This window comes from Pteronotus mesoamericanus, unplaced genomic scaffold (assembly GCF_021234165.1).
Source record: "Pteronotus mesoamericanus isolate MK-2021 breed Mesoamerican mustached bat unplaced genomic scaffold, CSHL_Meso_final scaffold_174, whole genome shotgun sequence".
NCBI classification, from domain to species: domain Eukaryota; kingdom Metazoa; phylum Chordata; class Mammalia; order Chiroptera; family Mormoopidae; genus Pteronotus; species Pteronotus mesoamericanus.
The window spans coordinates 21,507,699-21,524,062 of record NW_026555309.1 but is presented as its reverse complement, the minus strand read 5'-3'; the positions used below and the strand labels follow the sequence as shown (position 1 = coordinate 21,524,062).

The following is a 16,364-nucleotide window of genomic DNA, read 5'->3' as shown; positions in this document are numbered from 1 at the left end:
TGACTTTACACAGAGAGAGGAAGGGGGAGAGAGAGAGCGACGTGGGAGAGAAACACTGATCAGTTGCCTCCTGCACACACCCCAAGCAGGGATCGAACCCACAACCTTTTGATGTACAGGACAACACTTCAACCAAATGAGCCACCCAGCCAGGGCACTGCTCTAATTCCTAATATTCACAAATACTTGATATGCTTACGCATTCTTTCGTTCCAAATTCTGAAGATTCCCTTTCAGGTTATTATATGCGGATGCTCGAGATTTCAGGTCATTGTCAATCTGAGTCACTCCCTTTAAAAAAACAACAACAACAAAAAAGGGCCAGATATTCCTAAATCCACATCTACTAATATAATTAAAGTAACTGTAATTAAACATTAGCTTTAAAAAAGCTACTAGTTCCTGATATAAAAATATTTTATTTTTAAAAGCACAACTTTAAAAGGTCATTTAAGAAAATAACCTAAGGGGGGAAGGGAGTATAAGGGGACTAAATGGTTAGGGAAAAGTAAATAAATAAATAAAGATTAAATTTAAAAGAAAAAGGGAAGAAAGAAAATAGCATACTTTATGTTTAATAACCATGGTAATTTCCATATGAATCTTTTCTACTCAAGATAATGTTTTAGTCCACATGTATTTTAATTATTTACTGTACTGCTTCTTAAACCCAAATGGAATCTAGGCCAGCAGGTTTAGAGATTACTAATTAAAAAGCTTTAATTCACAAGGCTGAAGGATTCATTCCCAAAAGGAACTAAATTCCAGTTTTACTGTTCACAACTCCACTATTATTACACAAAAAGTTTTCTCAATGTAATTTGAATTGCAGTTGAATTTATTTATGAATGTTACAAAAGCTGATTTTTCAAGAACATGGCTAAAAGTATGAACAGTTTAGGGAGAAAACACAAAGCCGTGGATTTCACATGTGAGCATCTTGATTCTGGACCCTTAAACCATTTAGCTAACCTGACATCCTGATTTAATATTTGAAAAACTAGCTTCAACTCAGCTCTACCATTATTATTTAGCCATGTGATACTAGGGTAGGTCACTTCACTTACTCTGAGCCCGTTTCCTCATCTGTAATAGTATCAGGAAGAGGAACACTAAATCTTTGATAAGAATCAGAGGAATATATGCTCAGTCATAGTGAGAGCATCTTTTTATATTACCAAACTACTCACTTTCATTAAATTATGTGATGACTTTTGTTACATCCTTGATAATCTATTTAGTTACATTTAACTACAGAGTACGCTATACAAATAAAGTCATCAATAATCAAGAAATGTCTGTCCAAGTACTTTACACCATTCTTTTTATTCTATGGCCAGGTCACAGAAGTATTGACAAACAGTAAGTCCTTGTCTATTTTCTTCATTATAATTTCAGGTAAGACTTTTACATTTTTTTCTCAAGCTCCAGGACTTTGAAATACAGAAGGAGCATTTAACCCAGCAAGTTCATGGATGGGCTTCAGGATTTGCATATTCCCTGGAACTGTACATCAAATCATGTGGTATATAAACATGGGCATCTTTCTGGGTAGAGAAGCAATACTGAATGTCAGAAGGCACCAGAGGACACATAAAGTTTAATGTCTGAATCAGCACTGTGCATAAACATACCTAAGTGATCACTGCCGTCTGTGTGACTCTTAAACCCTATTTAATAGACTCCAATTTCCTGTTCTAGATGATCTCAGGTACCCTTAAAATTTGTATGAATCATAATTATAGAATTTTAAAGTTTCTTTTCTTAAACATCATGATGCAACATTGAAGTTAACTATGTAAATAAGGAAACTACATCACTTGGATAATCGATACATGAAAATGCTATACCTTTTTTTTTTTTTTTAGCAAAGTTGTAGTAAGGGTACCTCCTGTTTGTATCAATCACATATAATTAAGTTGCCTTGTCTAAACCTAAAGAAACCTAAAGAGTATTTCCATAACTAAATGCTTTTAAAATAAATGAAGCCACTATAAATCAATGTGTCCTACCTGTGTCATTTTTAATCTTACCTTGGCAATTATTTCAGAAATATTTTTCAGAGACTGCTTGATTGGATATTTAGCCATGTCCCACTGAAACCTTGTTATATAAGTAACCAAGTCAACTGAAATAAGGAAATAAGTTAATCAGGAGAAGCAATAGGATTTTTTGTAGTTTGCTACACAGTAAACATTCAGATTTTAATGCTGAAATTGGAATTGAGAAAATCAGTAAAGATGTCATCATTTCTGAACCATTCTGATTAAACAAATGTGGAAACTATATTAAGTACAACGAATTAATCAAAAACTTCCTTGCAATCTGATTGGATTTCTTATCCTTATTCAACATTTAATATATATTAAAATACTCCTAATTTGATGACTTAATAAATGGAATATGCACATACCCATGGTATGCCTCATATGTAGGAAAAATAGATACAAAGATAAAGAAACTGCTTCAGATTGTCTCCTCAGTTAGCAGAATTTGACAGAACTGTGTTCTCTCTCTACCAAATTACCCAAACAAACTGAAAATAAACTTGTCTGTGAAAACCATGTGATGATTGTTTTTAGGGATCTATACTTCAACAGTCTTCAAAACATAGACCTTTTCACTTTCAAATAAAAAGAATAAAAAATTTAGAGCCGAAGAGACTCAATAACTATTTTCTGAAAGTTTGGTAATCAAGATAACTTTACTTCTCAAGTTTGGTGGGCTTGAGGTCAGGGAACCCAAATGTCAAGTATGGCTAACTGGCAAAAATATCTCCTATCAAAGTATCTTTCTTTCCTCAACTTCTCCCTATTTAATACCAACAAATCAACAATGTAGATGGTACTTCCAAAAGCAATTTTAAATGCACTGCCCTCTAGATTGTCAACCCGCATTCCACCTACTAGTCTGATGCCCTAGTTCATCAAATACCTAAAAGATTAGTAAAACCACCCTAAATTAACATATCTACCTCTGTCCTTATGTCCTAAACACAAATTAACAGAAATAGTAAATTAGATCAGAGGCACTATTAAAACAAAGAGCAAGAGTAAATTACATGTTTTTACTGATTACATATTTATTGAGCAAGTATTATCTGCAAGGAGAAGAAACGAGATTAGAGAAACACTGGATTTAAAATACTGTTATGTTTGAGAGGTTAGCCAAACTACTCCATGCGCTGCCTCAGCACCGATTCTGTGTGGCCAAGAGGCGTGCAGGGGCCTAGAAATTACGCCACCCCCTCCCTCAATAACAACCCTATGGACCAGCCTGTAGAGTCACAACTAAATGTAAGTTCCTGATATAACTCTCCCACTGCCTAGGGCATTCCTCTTGTGGACCCTTAAATAAGGCCCTTTTCCAGTTACCAAAACCCTACTCTTTTTGGTTTGAACTGATCTATCAGGACTTAGCCTGAGAACCCCAAAGCACTCTACCCACAGACCCTAACAAAGGCACGCATCCTGACACGCTCGGCTGTACCCTGCCCTGCCAGGGCCTCTCCACCCGCCCTACCTCCTCCAGGACCTATGAGTTATAAACTTCTCTAGTTCACTTTCCCTTTAGGTCTTTGGTTGAATAGCAGCTCACCATTCAATGACACTCCCATCTCGCCACACCCTGGAAAACTACTTAACAAATGTTAATTTAACAAAGTCACATCAGTGACCTTATCATAGTAAGCAATACAGGACAGAATGAAAGGAAAGAGTTATTTTGTATTATAATGACATAACTAAAGATCAGCCTAATTTAAAATGAAGCAAATGCTAATATGGTCTATTTCCTGAGAAAACAACAAATGCAAGTACAAATGACAAGAATGATATCAAAGCCATCTTTATAAAACCACTGTTACACAGCAAACTATGTAAATATTAGTTTCTACCAACAGATCAGTAGTAGACTATTGTATAGGTATGAAGGTAAAGAAATGTCATATCGAATTTGGAGGGAGGGGACATTGCTCTGTAATAAAAAAATAATTTTTATTCTAAGGCTTTAGCAGTTGGATGCTATTAAATTTTTAAAAGTTAGAAAAGACAGCAAGTATTTAAAGAAAATGCTGAAACACATAACTTGGAAACACACTTGTAAATGTCAGCTAACAAATCCCAGAAAGAACTAAGGTAAATCTTTATAATATTGCATCTATGAGGACTTGACATCCATATCATAAGCTATATTATATATTACGTAAGATTGTCTTACATGAGATTGTGTTTCAGGGGACAAGCTATAACTAGTAGTTATCACCAAATTCAGTCATTATTATATTTTAATAGACTTCTATTACACATAAGATCCTTATCTATAGATTTAAATTTTTTTGTTTTTGTAGCTTAGCCATTCACGTTATACACGTCAACATCAAAACATGAAACATTAGCTTACCTCCATTCGCCAACAGATTCTCCTGAACTTTATCTTTACTATCCTCTAATACATCAGCCATATATTGAGCCACTTTTTTAACCACCCTTGGGAGGAAAAAAACACCATCATTTTCAGGGAAAAAAAAAGACCTAAATACCATGCTATACAATAAACATGTTACATAAAGACATGAATTTGACTATATATGTTTCCATTACACATATCTATATAACATAGAATAAATCAGTCCTAACTTCTATAAATAATGTTTTAAGGATAAAGTGGACCAAAATCTTGTTTAATGCAAAACTCAACTGAATAACTGTATTTATTAGTCTGGAAAAGAAAAGTAGTGAGAGACAGCCATGTTATAAATGGAAAAACTGGGCAATGGACCTGACTATAAGGACCAAGAACAAAGGAGGAGGCGGAGAGCTAGCATTCACCAATTACATGATTTTCCTTAGGATGAAAGTGATCCAGCAAGCAAGAGAATACAGGCAACAATAGTGATGAAGAATGAGGTTCTACATCATTTATTCATTAACTATTTACTGAGCACCAACATTTGCAAGGAGCAATCCTATACCAGAAACCTTAGTGCCAAAACTTCTGAGGCACCTAGGTATCACCCTATCAATCCTTCATTTTATAAGAGAAGACACCGAGTTACAGAGAGATTAAGTGGCTTAGTCACAAAACCAGTTAGTAGGAGATTTGTGATTAGAAATGTGGCGTCCTGACTCTGGAGTCTGGGGTTCTTTCTCCTTCCATATGCGCCTCTAGGCCCTGGATGAAATTTCCAAGTGTGTAAGACAAAAATCACTAACTTCACATTGCCTAAAGTTGACCTGGAGAGCTACCAAAATATACAAATGATTAAGTACAAAGCAAGCTGTGGTAAGTGGCAGCTGAGATTACCAGACTAGAGGAAGAGATAAGCATAAAGGAAAGAGGGATCACATCCAGCTATGAAATCAAGAAGCATATGGCTCATGAACAGGGTCATGAGGGACAGGAATGGTTTTGAAAGGATGACTAGACAGGAAGAAAGTATACTCTTGCCACAGGGCATCAGATGAATCAAGACAAGGAGAGGTAGAAAAGCAACTGGCATTCAGAGAATGATGACGAGTCCAGACTGCCTGGAATGTCTTGCTGAGAAAGGAATGTTACACTAGGAAGGCAGGCTGGGACAAGACTTGGGATACACAGCGTCTGATGTCAGACTTTAGAAAGAAGTGTAAGTGGTGGAAACAGGGCTCAGGGTTATCTGATGACTGTATGCTCAATGGCAGGGAGGGGAAACTGGAAGTTAAATTAAGAAACTCCTGAACAATAACCAGTAAGAACCAGAAAAATTGACAGAAGGGCTAAATTAGAATGACCTTAACCTAAGAAAGTGGAACCATTTCAGGAAAAAATGTAAGCTATAAATCCTCAACATGTTTAACTTGAGATTTGTACATACACTTGGCTGTGTCTCCAAAATTTTCACCTATTCCTTCAAAGGAGACAAACTGTTATTCCCATATAAGTTAGCAAGCATCTTATAAACAGAACCATTTGCTATGAACATTCAAAAATGTGCATAATTTACCTTAGAAATAGTTCAAAGTGTAGAACTTTCTGGTGTCACCTCTATAAACCTAATGTAACACTGACTCAGAACAGAAATTTACAATCTCCCTATGCATCTCTACAAGCCTATGTCAAAGTACACATTGTCACCTTAAAAAAAAAAGAGAACTGCTCAAATGATTAGATTGCTGAAAAAGATTAAACTGTAATTTATTCCACATAGCACAGTGTTTAGACTTTAGAAACTGAAACACTTAAGTCATCGAGCTACCAGCTGTCAATCCTACCAAGGCCTAACAATCACATGATTTTTAAATTCCCCGTATCTTTCAGGAAGACTGGTAAGACAAGACTGCATAACAGCGCAGAAAATAGCTGACAAACTGGACAGGTGACTCAGTCCGATTGACTAAATAAACTACACCGCTATAAAAACTTTTCAGATTCCTTACCTAAAAAAATGGGACCAAACCTTAAACTACATTCAGGACATTTCACTGACAACTTAAAGAAAGACCTATAAAGTCACAGAGGTTCTTAATAAGAAGCCAAGCAGGTGCTGATGATTACGTTCTCAGGAACCGCCCCCTCAATGCCTCTTGGTTCTCATGCCTGCAAATGTAATGAGGCAGGTCAAACTGTGGGGAGACAATCACCTCGGGAATGGCAACCACAAAAAGGTTCTTCAAACTCTAAATTAAAAACCTGTACTCAAGAAACCGAGAGATGACCATTTAGTCCTTTGAGAATATCACCAATTATTATTTTCACATTTGCTCTACATGAACGCAGGAATTATTAACCTTAAAAGTAATTAGTTAATTTTCTTTCACACTCTCTTTTCCATTCTATCGTCAAGTGCCTGGCCTTTAATATCTCTTGCCTAATCTACTGTAAAACTGTCTCCTAACCAACCTGTTTGGGTCCAGTACTAAAGACTATCAGCATATCTTTACGTCTGTTTATTTCCTTGCTATATGTTTTTATGTTAAAAGATCTCTCTGCATCATCTCAGCCATTGCATTATGGTGGTTCTATCAATTCAGAAAAACCTAATAGCATAAATGGTACACCTTTCTGCACAGGTTTCAAGAATTCCCTTCTATTCAAGCCTGTTCTCTTAAAGCTTTAGTCAAATGTATATTTCTAAGACTCTCCAAAATTCTGTATTTTACAAATTATGCCTATTTACCTAAGCCTAAATATTTAAAAGCTCTGTATACCAAAAGTCAAAGAAACTGGTTCTGCCAATTAATCAAAATGCAGAAAGTTACAAAGGATCCCATACTCATCTTCAGCTAAAATACATAGTCACTAAATTTTAAAAGCTACTGAAACTGTAGTTTAGAAAAAGTCTTCTAATAAAACTGAATTCTGAAAACAAAAGCATTACCATCTTCAAATAAATTACATAGTGTCCCATGTTCATGGATCAAAGATGTATCAATATTATTAGGATGGCACTACTCTTCAAATTGATCTACACATTCAACATAATCCCCATCCAAATTCCAGCTGACTTCTTGGCAGAAATATGATACAATGCCCCTAAAATTCATATAGAAATAAAAGGAACCAGAATAGCTAAAACAATCTTGCAAAAGAAAAACAACATCAGAGAACTCGCACTTCCTGACTTCAAAACTTACTACAAACTACAATAATCAAGACAATGTGGTACTAGCACAAAAATTGAAATATGAAATGGAACTGAAAGTCCAGAAATAAACTCTCATGTTTATGTTCAAACTGACTTATGGCAAGGCGTGCCAAGACTACTCAATGGAGAAAGAACAGTCTTTTCAACAAATAGTGCTAGAACAACTGATTATCTTCATGTAGAGGAATGAAGTTGGACTCCTATCTCATACCATATACAAAATTAAGTAAAAATGGATCTAAAACCTAAAGGTAAAAGCTAAAACTATAAAACTCTTAGAAGGAACAAATAGACATAAATCTGTGTGACTGTGGATTAAGCAAGGTTTCTTAGATATGAAATTAAAAACATAAGTAACAAAAATAAATTGGACTCCAAAATTAAAAATTGGAGTGTTTCAAAGAACACTCTCAAGAAAATAAAAACAATCCACAGAATGGCAGAATATTTGCAATTCATCTGATATGTATCTAGAATATATAATTATTATAACTTAATAATAAAAAGACTAATAAGCCAATTTAAAAATGGGAAAAGGATCCAAAATTGACATTTCTCCAAATAAGAAACACAAATGGCCAATAAACACATGATAAGATGATCAATCAACATATCATTAGCCATCAGGAAAATACAAATCAAAAACAGTAAAATACTACTTCATATCCACCAGGATGGCTATAATCAAGAAGATGACTTAGTTAACAAGTACTGGGGGACACCTGTAACTGAACAGCAATTAAAAAAAAAAGTGTGGAGAAATTAGGACTTTTGTACACTGCTGGTTAAACTGTACAATGGTGCGGCCACTTTGGAAAACAGTCTGGTAGTTCTTCAAAACGTTAAAAATACAGTTACCTTATGACCCAGCAATTCCACTCCTAGGTACATACACACCCAACAGAAATAAAAACATTATAAACATACAAAAACTATACACAAATATTCATAGCAGCTTTATTAATATTAACCGAAAAGTGGAAATAACCTGAATGTCCATCAACTGATGAACAAATTAAAATGGGTACATCTACACAATGAAATATTATTTGATAGTACAAAGAAATTAAATGTTGATACATGCTACAACGTGGAAGAACCTTGAAAACGTTGTTAGGTTGAATTTTACAGGTATAATAATCCTTGTAAATTAGTTTTGCCAGAATTGTGGTAGCTGAATGAGATAATAATCATATGCTTGTGCACTGTAACAGTATTACTGCTTGGAACTTTAACCATTTTAGTGTTAGATATAAGGAAACTAAAGTAATTGGTCACCAACCTTTTTTTTTTTTGCCCTTATATATCACGCAACAACTAGTTTCTCTCCCTTTTGTCAGTTCACATTGCGTATTTTCCAAAAAAAGTACTGTATCCAGGTGCTAGCTGATAAATTGTCACACAATAGGAAAGGATATGCCACAACATTTATTGTAAGTTTTAATAAAAAAAATTTCTAAAAGCAACGATTGTTTAAAAAAAGTGTTTTCCTTATGCCATTTATTTGAGGATGGTCACAAGAGACCACAGATTGTAATGACTGCAACAAATGCCCAGATTAAGCAAATCTATAATGTCAGAAAGTAGATTAGTGAGCAGCTAGGAGACAGGGAGTGACTGCTAATGGGAACAGGATGTTTATAACTGATAAAAATATAGTGAAATTGACTGTGGTGGTGGCTGCACAACTCTGTGAATATACTAAAAATGAGTGCATCATACATTTTAAATAAGTCAACTGCATATGTAAATTATATCGCAATAAAAATGGTAATTTCACACTTCGAAGAGGTATATTTTATTGTTATGTAAATTCTATCAACAAAGTTGATTACAAAGAAAAAAAGAGTTGTCACTTCTAAAGTCATTCCAATAAGCACCATATACAGGTGACAAAAAACCTAATTAGTCTAGGCAGCCTGGTAACAGTGACTCTCATTTTGCTCTGATTGGTGCATGTAAGTACATTACCCTTCTACAAATGCATCCAGTTTGGCCAGTTCATCCGACAAACCAACCAAGACATCCAATGTGCCAACCTAGGGGGGCAATACAGCATTTTATTACTTAGTTTTTTGTTCTTTTTTTACACAAGATGATACAACACTTAATTTGAAGGGCCCAAAAAACTTAAGTTCTCCTTTTTTTATTTCATAATGTGCAAGTGTGGTTAAAAAAAGTCTGCGAGACATTACAAAGCTATTTATACATACAACATAATCCTCTAATGCATGGTTACAACCACTGTTTAAGACATGACGATTCTGCAATGGCAGGCCTGTGCTTTTACTGCCCAGTGATGGTGGATCACTTGAAGCCACAGCTTCCAAAAGCAGCTCTTAAGCCCAGGTCCATGACTGTGCATCAGAGGGTATGTAATTGAATTTATATACAAAATTGTATGTGTGTAAATGAGCATGTTTTGGAAGTAATGTCTACGGTCTGTATCGGTGTCTTGAAGGAACTCATAACTCCTAAAATACTGTCATAAAAACCAGTAATTTTAAGTATTTCTTAAATAAATGAGTGCTGTGTATAACTGCCTCACTTCTTAGCCACCCAGCAAAATAAAAATTATCATAATCTTTTCCACTCTTTACAAAAGTTCAGTCAAATGATTACACTGGCAGCCTGCTTCACTTTGAGACCGCTAGGTTACTCATATTTAATAATGTTAAACTGATTAACTACATTAAATAATTAGGTTAAGTTTTCCAAGTATGATTAAAGAGGTACAATGATAAAACATTTACAACATTAGTGAGCATTATATGAATTTAATTACAGAAAGATGGATTCACTGTGATATTTAAGAATATATATTACTATGATTTTTTTCCCTCCTCAAAGTCATATTTGTGAATGTAATATATCAAATCTTTCCATAAGATGTCTCATTACAATTTATTTATTTATTTACTTACTTTTAAAGATTTTACTTATTCATTTTTAGAGAGAGGGGAAGGGAGGGAGAAAGAGAGGGAGAGAAACATCAGTGGGAGGCTGCCTCTCACATGCCCCTCTACTGGGGACCTGGCCCGCAACCCAGGCGTGTGCCTTGACTGGGAATCTAACAAGCAACCGTGTGGGTCGCAGGCCGGCACTCAATCCACTGAGCCACACCAGGCAGGGCTCATTACAATCTAAATTACAATTTAGAAAAGCACAGATGTTTAGAAAATATGTTATTTTGCTTTGGTAGCTCACTTAGAAAATTTCAATTTACTGGAAAGAACAAGATAGATTTCTCTAGCCAATGGTTAGAGAAAGAACCTAGGTATCTCATTTATACCAAAAGGTAAGCAAAAACACAACTGTCCTCCCTGTACACTATTTTGCCCAGTGCAGTTTTACCTTTAAGTCAGGAATGTTGAACTTTGAACTAATAGCAAGATTATTGTTCTTTGTAGTTGCTGCATGCAATTTCTCCCATGTTTGTTGACATGTTTTCTCCCCAGGAGCTGATATAAGCCAGAACTCAGTCATGTTTGCTACCACGTATTTCTTCCAAAATCAAGAGAGACTCTGAAATATAAAATAAAACAAAAAATAAATTTAATATCACTTGTTTTCTAAAGTATTTCAGAGTCACAGGATAAGTGAGAAGTATATCCTGTTTCAAAACTCGTCTATCACTGACATATGATCCCAAGCAAAGTCAAATTTACTTACCTGGAAGTAAATCCATATAAATAGTAAAAGGTGATTTATTTATGATAATATAAAAGAGATGATAAAGACCTAATACATGAAGTATCTAATTTATTTTTTTTAAGATTTTATTTATTTATTTTTAAACAGAGGAAAAGGGAAGGAGAAAGAAAGGGAGAGAAACATCAATGGATGGTTGCCTCTCACACAGCCCCTACTGGGGACCTGGCCCACAACCCAGGCCTTTGCCCTGACAGGGAACTGAACTAGCAACCCTTTGGTTCGCAGGCTGGTGTTCAATCCACTGAGCCATACCAGCCAGGGCTGAATTGTCTAATTTTTTAAAAAATTACAAAATGTCCTAAAATGGTAACTAATTTAGGAAGAGAAGACGAACTACCCAAAATACCAACCACCAATAGTTTCATTCCACAAAAGTCAAGAGTCACAAATTTATAAATTTACCTTAAACTTCTAAAACATAAACCAAAATAGGAAATAAAAAAACCAAACATGCATAACTTGAATCAATGCATTTGAACAGTATCCACCAAGTAACTTTGCCACATCTGGCTCAGCAAATCCTACAAGGTTGACCAAATTGGAGTTCATTTTAATCCATACTTAACCTAAGGAATTCTCCTCAATCCCTGGCATATACCTAACTGCCACAAAACATTTATAAATTTACATTAAAAAATCTTCCCAATTAGCCTTATATTTAAAAATATGACCTTGGGGTGAGGGGTACAATGCTATTGGATCTGAGAAAGAAGCTGCTGATCTCCTTTTCCTAGAGTTCTAGATCCATTAAGACACAACCAACCTTCTACAGTTTTTCTCCCTCCCACTTTCCTTCTCTCCCTCTCCCTCTGCCTTTCTTTCTCTCTCTCTCTCTCTCTCTCTCACACACACACACACGTAAAAAATAAGTCCAGCACCAACTATATTCAGAATTTAAGTAGGTAAAGTACACAAACCAAAAAGGACTCATAAAAATGAAAATATAACATCATTATTTCCACTTTAATATGCCTTCATTAGAACCACTGTTAGCTTTCTACTACCCCTGCTTATTTAGCCTGTCCTGAAACTGCAAGTCTATCTTAGAAGATAAAACTATCTTACAAAGTTGTCTTAATAACAAAATCAGACGGTGAACTTATAAAGAACTTGATAAATTTACATTTTCTTTAAAATGTAAATGACAGCCCTGGCTGGTGTGGCTCAGTGGATTGAGTGCAGATCTGCGAACCTAAAGGTCACCAGTTCAATTCCCAGTCAGTGCCAGGCTGCAGGCCAGATCCCCCATTGGGGGCATGCAAGAGCAACCTTCTCTCACACATCAAAGTTTCTCTCCCTCTCTTTCTCTCTCCTTTCCCCTCTCTAAAAAATAAATAAATAAAATCTAAAAATATATATAAAATATAGCTAATTATAATTTACTTTATTAATTTTGGAAGTCCTCTGCAATTAAAGGAGTCCTACCTACTCATTACACAATTGAAAGTGAACTCAACATAGTTGCCATTCTGTATGCTTGTGTGTTTTTTTGGAACTTCAGTTTATACAGCACCTACCATATACCAGGTACTGCTCTAAATGTTTTATGCATTATTATCTCAGTCATCCCAACACCTCTATGAGATACATATCATCCTCCCCATTTACAAAGAAACTCTGAGAAGTTAAACTGGTATAAATTTAGACAGTGGTATTAAATAAGTTACCTCAAGAATTGTACTCCAAGATGATTTTTCCAACAATACTGATAAAGCTGCAGAAAGAGCTAAAAATCAAATGGCCAACAACTAAACACAGACTTCTTAGTGACGACTACACCAAAGTGCTCGGTCTGAACAGAAAACAGTACAACTTAACTGGCTGTCCAAGGACAGAAGCCACTCAAAACACCAAGTTCTAAGGAGGCCATCCAAAAATATACTTTGATTTAAAACAAAAGCAAAAAAACAAAATCCTCATTAGCCTACATGAGAAACTTCAAATGTTAAACTTCAAAGTTATTATATCAATATAATTCTACCCATATTCTTTTCCAATCTGGTATTTTCACTTAACCTAGTTTTAGAATTATTCATGGTGATAAGTATCAGTATAATTCATTAATTTTAAATGTTATACGGTATTCTATGAGCAAACCAAAATTTATTATTATTTATTTTCTTATGGAATAGTTATAATTTACTTTTGGGGTTTATAAACAAGTCTGAAATGAACAACTTTGTACTTCATGCCTCTATTTCTGTGAGTTTCTCCGGGACAGATAGAAAAGCTGAATTGAAGAGTATGATAATGTGGTAGAATTACCTCAAAGATGAAGGCAACAAGTCTTTCCAAACTCCTATGCAATGTGACTACCATTCCTGCCATCAAAAGGTGGAGTCTATCTCCTCTAACCTTGAATCTGGGATACCCTGTGACTTGCTTTGATCAAAAAAAACAAAAACAAAAACAAAAACAAAAAAAAACACCACACTATTATAAGATCAGGGCCCAGGCCTCAAGAGTCTTCAAAACTTCAACTTACGTTTACTGAATGGCTGCCCTCAGACCATCATGGAAGGAGGCCAGTCTAGCCTACTGTAAGGTAAGAGGCCATGTGGCACAGAAACAGTAACACTGTAGCTGATAACAAGCATAAACTGGCAAACCTGTGAGGCCATCCTGAAGCTTCCAGACCAGCCAATGTCTCCACTGAAAGCAGTCCTATCAATGAGTACATATGAAACATGCAGAAGAACCACCAAGAAAACCCACACAACCAGGAAAAATAAGAAATTGTGGTAGGCACTAAATTTCAGGGTGGTGTGTTATATATGATGAGATCTGTCTGGAAGAAGTTCAGCCATTGTTAATATAATAGGAATGGTTTGAGCAACATAGATGTAACCTGGCAGCCAAGGACAGTGGACTGGAATGCACATGTGTGAACAATGATGTCTTCACTGTACTAATCAGTGGGGACAGAAGCCATTGTGTACTGTGTGGCTGTCACATGCCAAATGACTAAGTAGAGCAATGAAACTGCATCAAATTTTGCATTAACCTTGAACATTCCTCCACAGAAACTATTCAAGTAACTCAGGAGGCTGCAGCTATGGGCAACTGGTGACTACTGGCAGCTTCCACTATGCACCCACTCACGCATCACGTCTTGTGCAGTGTTTTGGTGAAGGGTCAAATCACCCAGTTGACTCACCCTCTGCCCCCTGAGCCCAGATTTTGCACTCGGCAACTGCTGGCTTTTTCCAAAACTAAAAATCACCTTTGAAAGGGAACAGAATTCAGACCATCAATGGGATTCAGGAAAATACAACAGAGCAGCTAGAGGCATCACTGTTCTACATACAATGTTTCTTGTATCTTGTATATTCTTCAACAAAAGTCTGTATTTTTCATATTACATGGCTGTATACTTTCTGGACAGATAACTGACAGGGACCAACATCAATTGTATTGAGTATTGCCAAACTGTTTTCCAAAGCAGTTACCAACATAAGTTCCCACACAATGGTATACATTGTTCATAACTATAGACTTACAAAAAGTTCAAAAAAATACATAGGAGAATGGTGCTTTTTAGCTTTTATTTCTTTTTAATAAATTGCCTGGGGCAAATACAGCAAAATGTTGTTAATACCTATTAAATCTGTGTAGTGGGTACGTGGATGTCTGTTACTCTGACTAGAAATATTTCAAAATTAAATATTTTAAAAGCTGTTATAAGAATAATTCATGACAAATTAAATAGAACAAAACTTAGCAAATTTATAAAAAATATACAATTTTAGTGAAATTTCAAATGGAATAGCCAGAGAATAGTCTAGTTACCAAATTAATCCTCCAGGCACAAATTCTCTATTTTAACACTAGTGGATATGCTTTCTAATCTTAGGACCAAGTATAATATACTGAACACCAACCTTTTTGATATTTCAGGCATTTTAAGAAATATTTCCAGGCCACTGTATTTAACAATTCTAATTGTAGTGTTGCTAAAGAGCTTGGGCTACACATGTACTAATATCAGAATTTATCTAAGTTGCTTTTTAAATTAAATTCCCAATGAAATGGTGTGAACCTATCACCTGCTTTCTTGTCATCCTGTTCCTGTTCACTGCAACCAGCACACCTTGGTCACCTCACCTAAGCTGCTCCAACATTTGTTACCTTTTCACTTTCCTTTGTCCACCTGGCCTTGGCTGTTTCCTTTATTTCTGGTATCTGGATCTAATATTCTTGCAGTTAACAAATCTGGTTCTTTTTAGCTGAAACACCTTGAACTTTGAAGTTCTCAGTTGAATCCAATGTACTGTATCTTTAAACCTCTTTAACTAATCCAGATCTTCTGACTGTAGTTCTGAGATATTGATGTTTTATTGTAATCATTTATACAAGAGATTCTGTAACCAGGTGCAGAGTGGAAGTCCCTAGAAATAACAAAACATATTCCCCACAGCCCATGGTTGAGGGATGCAGGAAGGAAGACGTTTTTCATAACAGTGACAAGTTGATAGCTAGTTGAGAGCAACATGTGACTTTCAGGAAGTATAGTGACTCATGAGGTAGCTGGGGGTGGAGGGGCAACACATACTGCGTCTGCACGAGGCAGGGAGGCAGAGGATCCCAGTGTCATGGGGTACTCTTGCCCTGACTAAAGATGGCAGCCAAAATAAAGGTAAACGACAAGAGAGAACTGGCAAAAGTAGCATATTGTAGGAGGGGCCAGATATGAGGACACATAGGAAGCTCTGGGTCAGCATTTAAAATCAGGGTGGGCTGAAAGAGAAGGAGCTGGTCCACCATGAAGGCTAAGAGAGTGGGTACCAGCCACGAGGAAGGAGCCATTAGGTAGGGGGATTTGACCATGAGGGCTGAGAGGACGCAGCAAGCAGCTATTGCAGTTTGTAGTTAGGATTCCACCATGCAGCCAGGTGTAGTAAGGAAGCCAGCCATGCAGGCCGGAGAAAGGGAGTAAGGAGAGAGCTGATGGATCCATGCAGGGATCCAGAAAAGCTAACAGCGCCTTGTGGGAACCTGTCAAACCCAGCATGGATTAGTGGGAGAT

General features: G+C 35.9%; 1 protein-coding gene across 1 annotated transcript in view; it reads right to left on the bottom strand.

Annotated features, from left to right (window-relative positions):
- The window catches only part of ATP6V1C1 (ATPase H+ transporting V1 subunit C1), a 39,913-nt gene that overhangs the window by 11,317 nt on the left and 12,232 nt on the right, over positions 1–16,364 (bottom strand). The window contains exons 2-6 of the mRNA XM_054590354.1: positions 10,979–11,149; positions 9,596–9,663; positions 4,402–4,487; positions 2,034–2,128; positions 200–291 (exon numbers count right to left, since the gene is read on the bottom strand). Of these exons, the coding sequence (XP_054446329.1) occupies positions 200–291; positions 2,034–2,128; positions 4,402–4,487; positions 9,596–9,663; positions 10,979–11,110 (473 nt within the window). The 5' untranslated portion in view covers positions 11,111–11,149. The remainder of the gene's footprint in view (positions 1–199; positions 292–2,033; positions 2,129–4,401; positions 4,488–9,595; positions 9,664–10,978; positions 11,150–16,364) is intronic.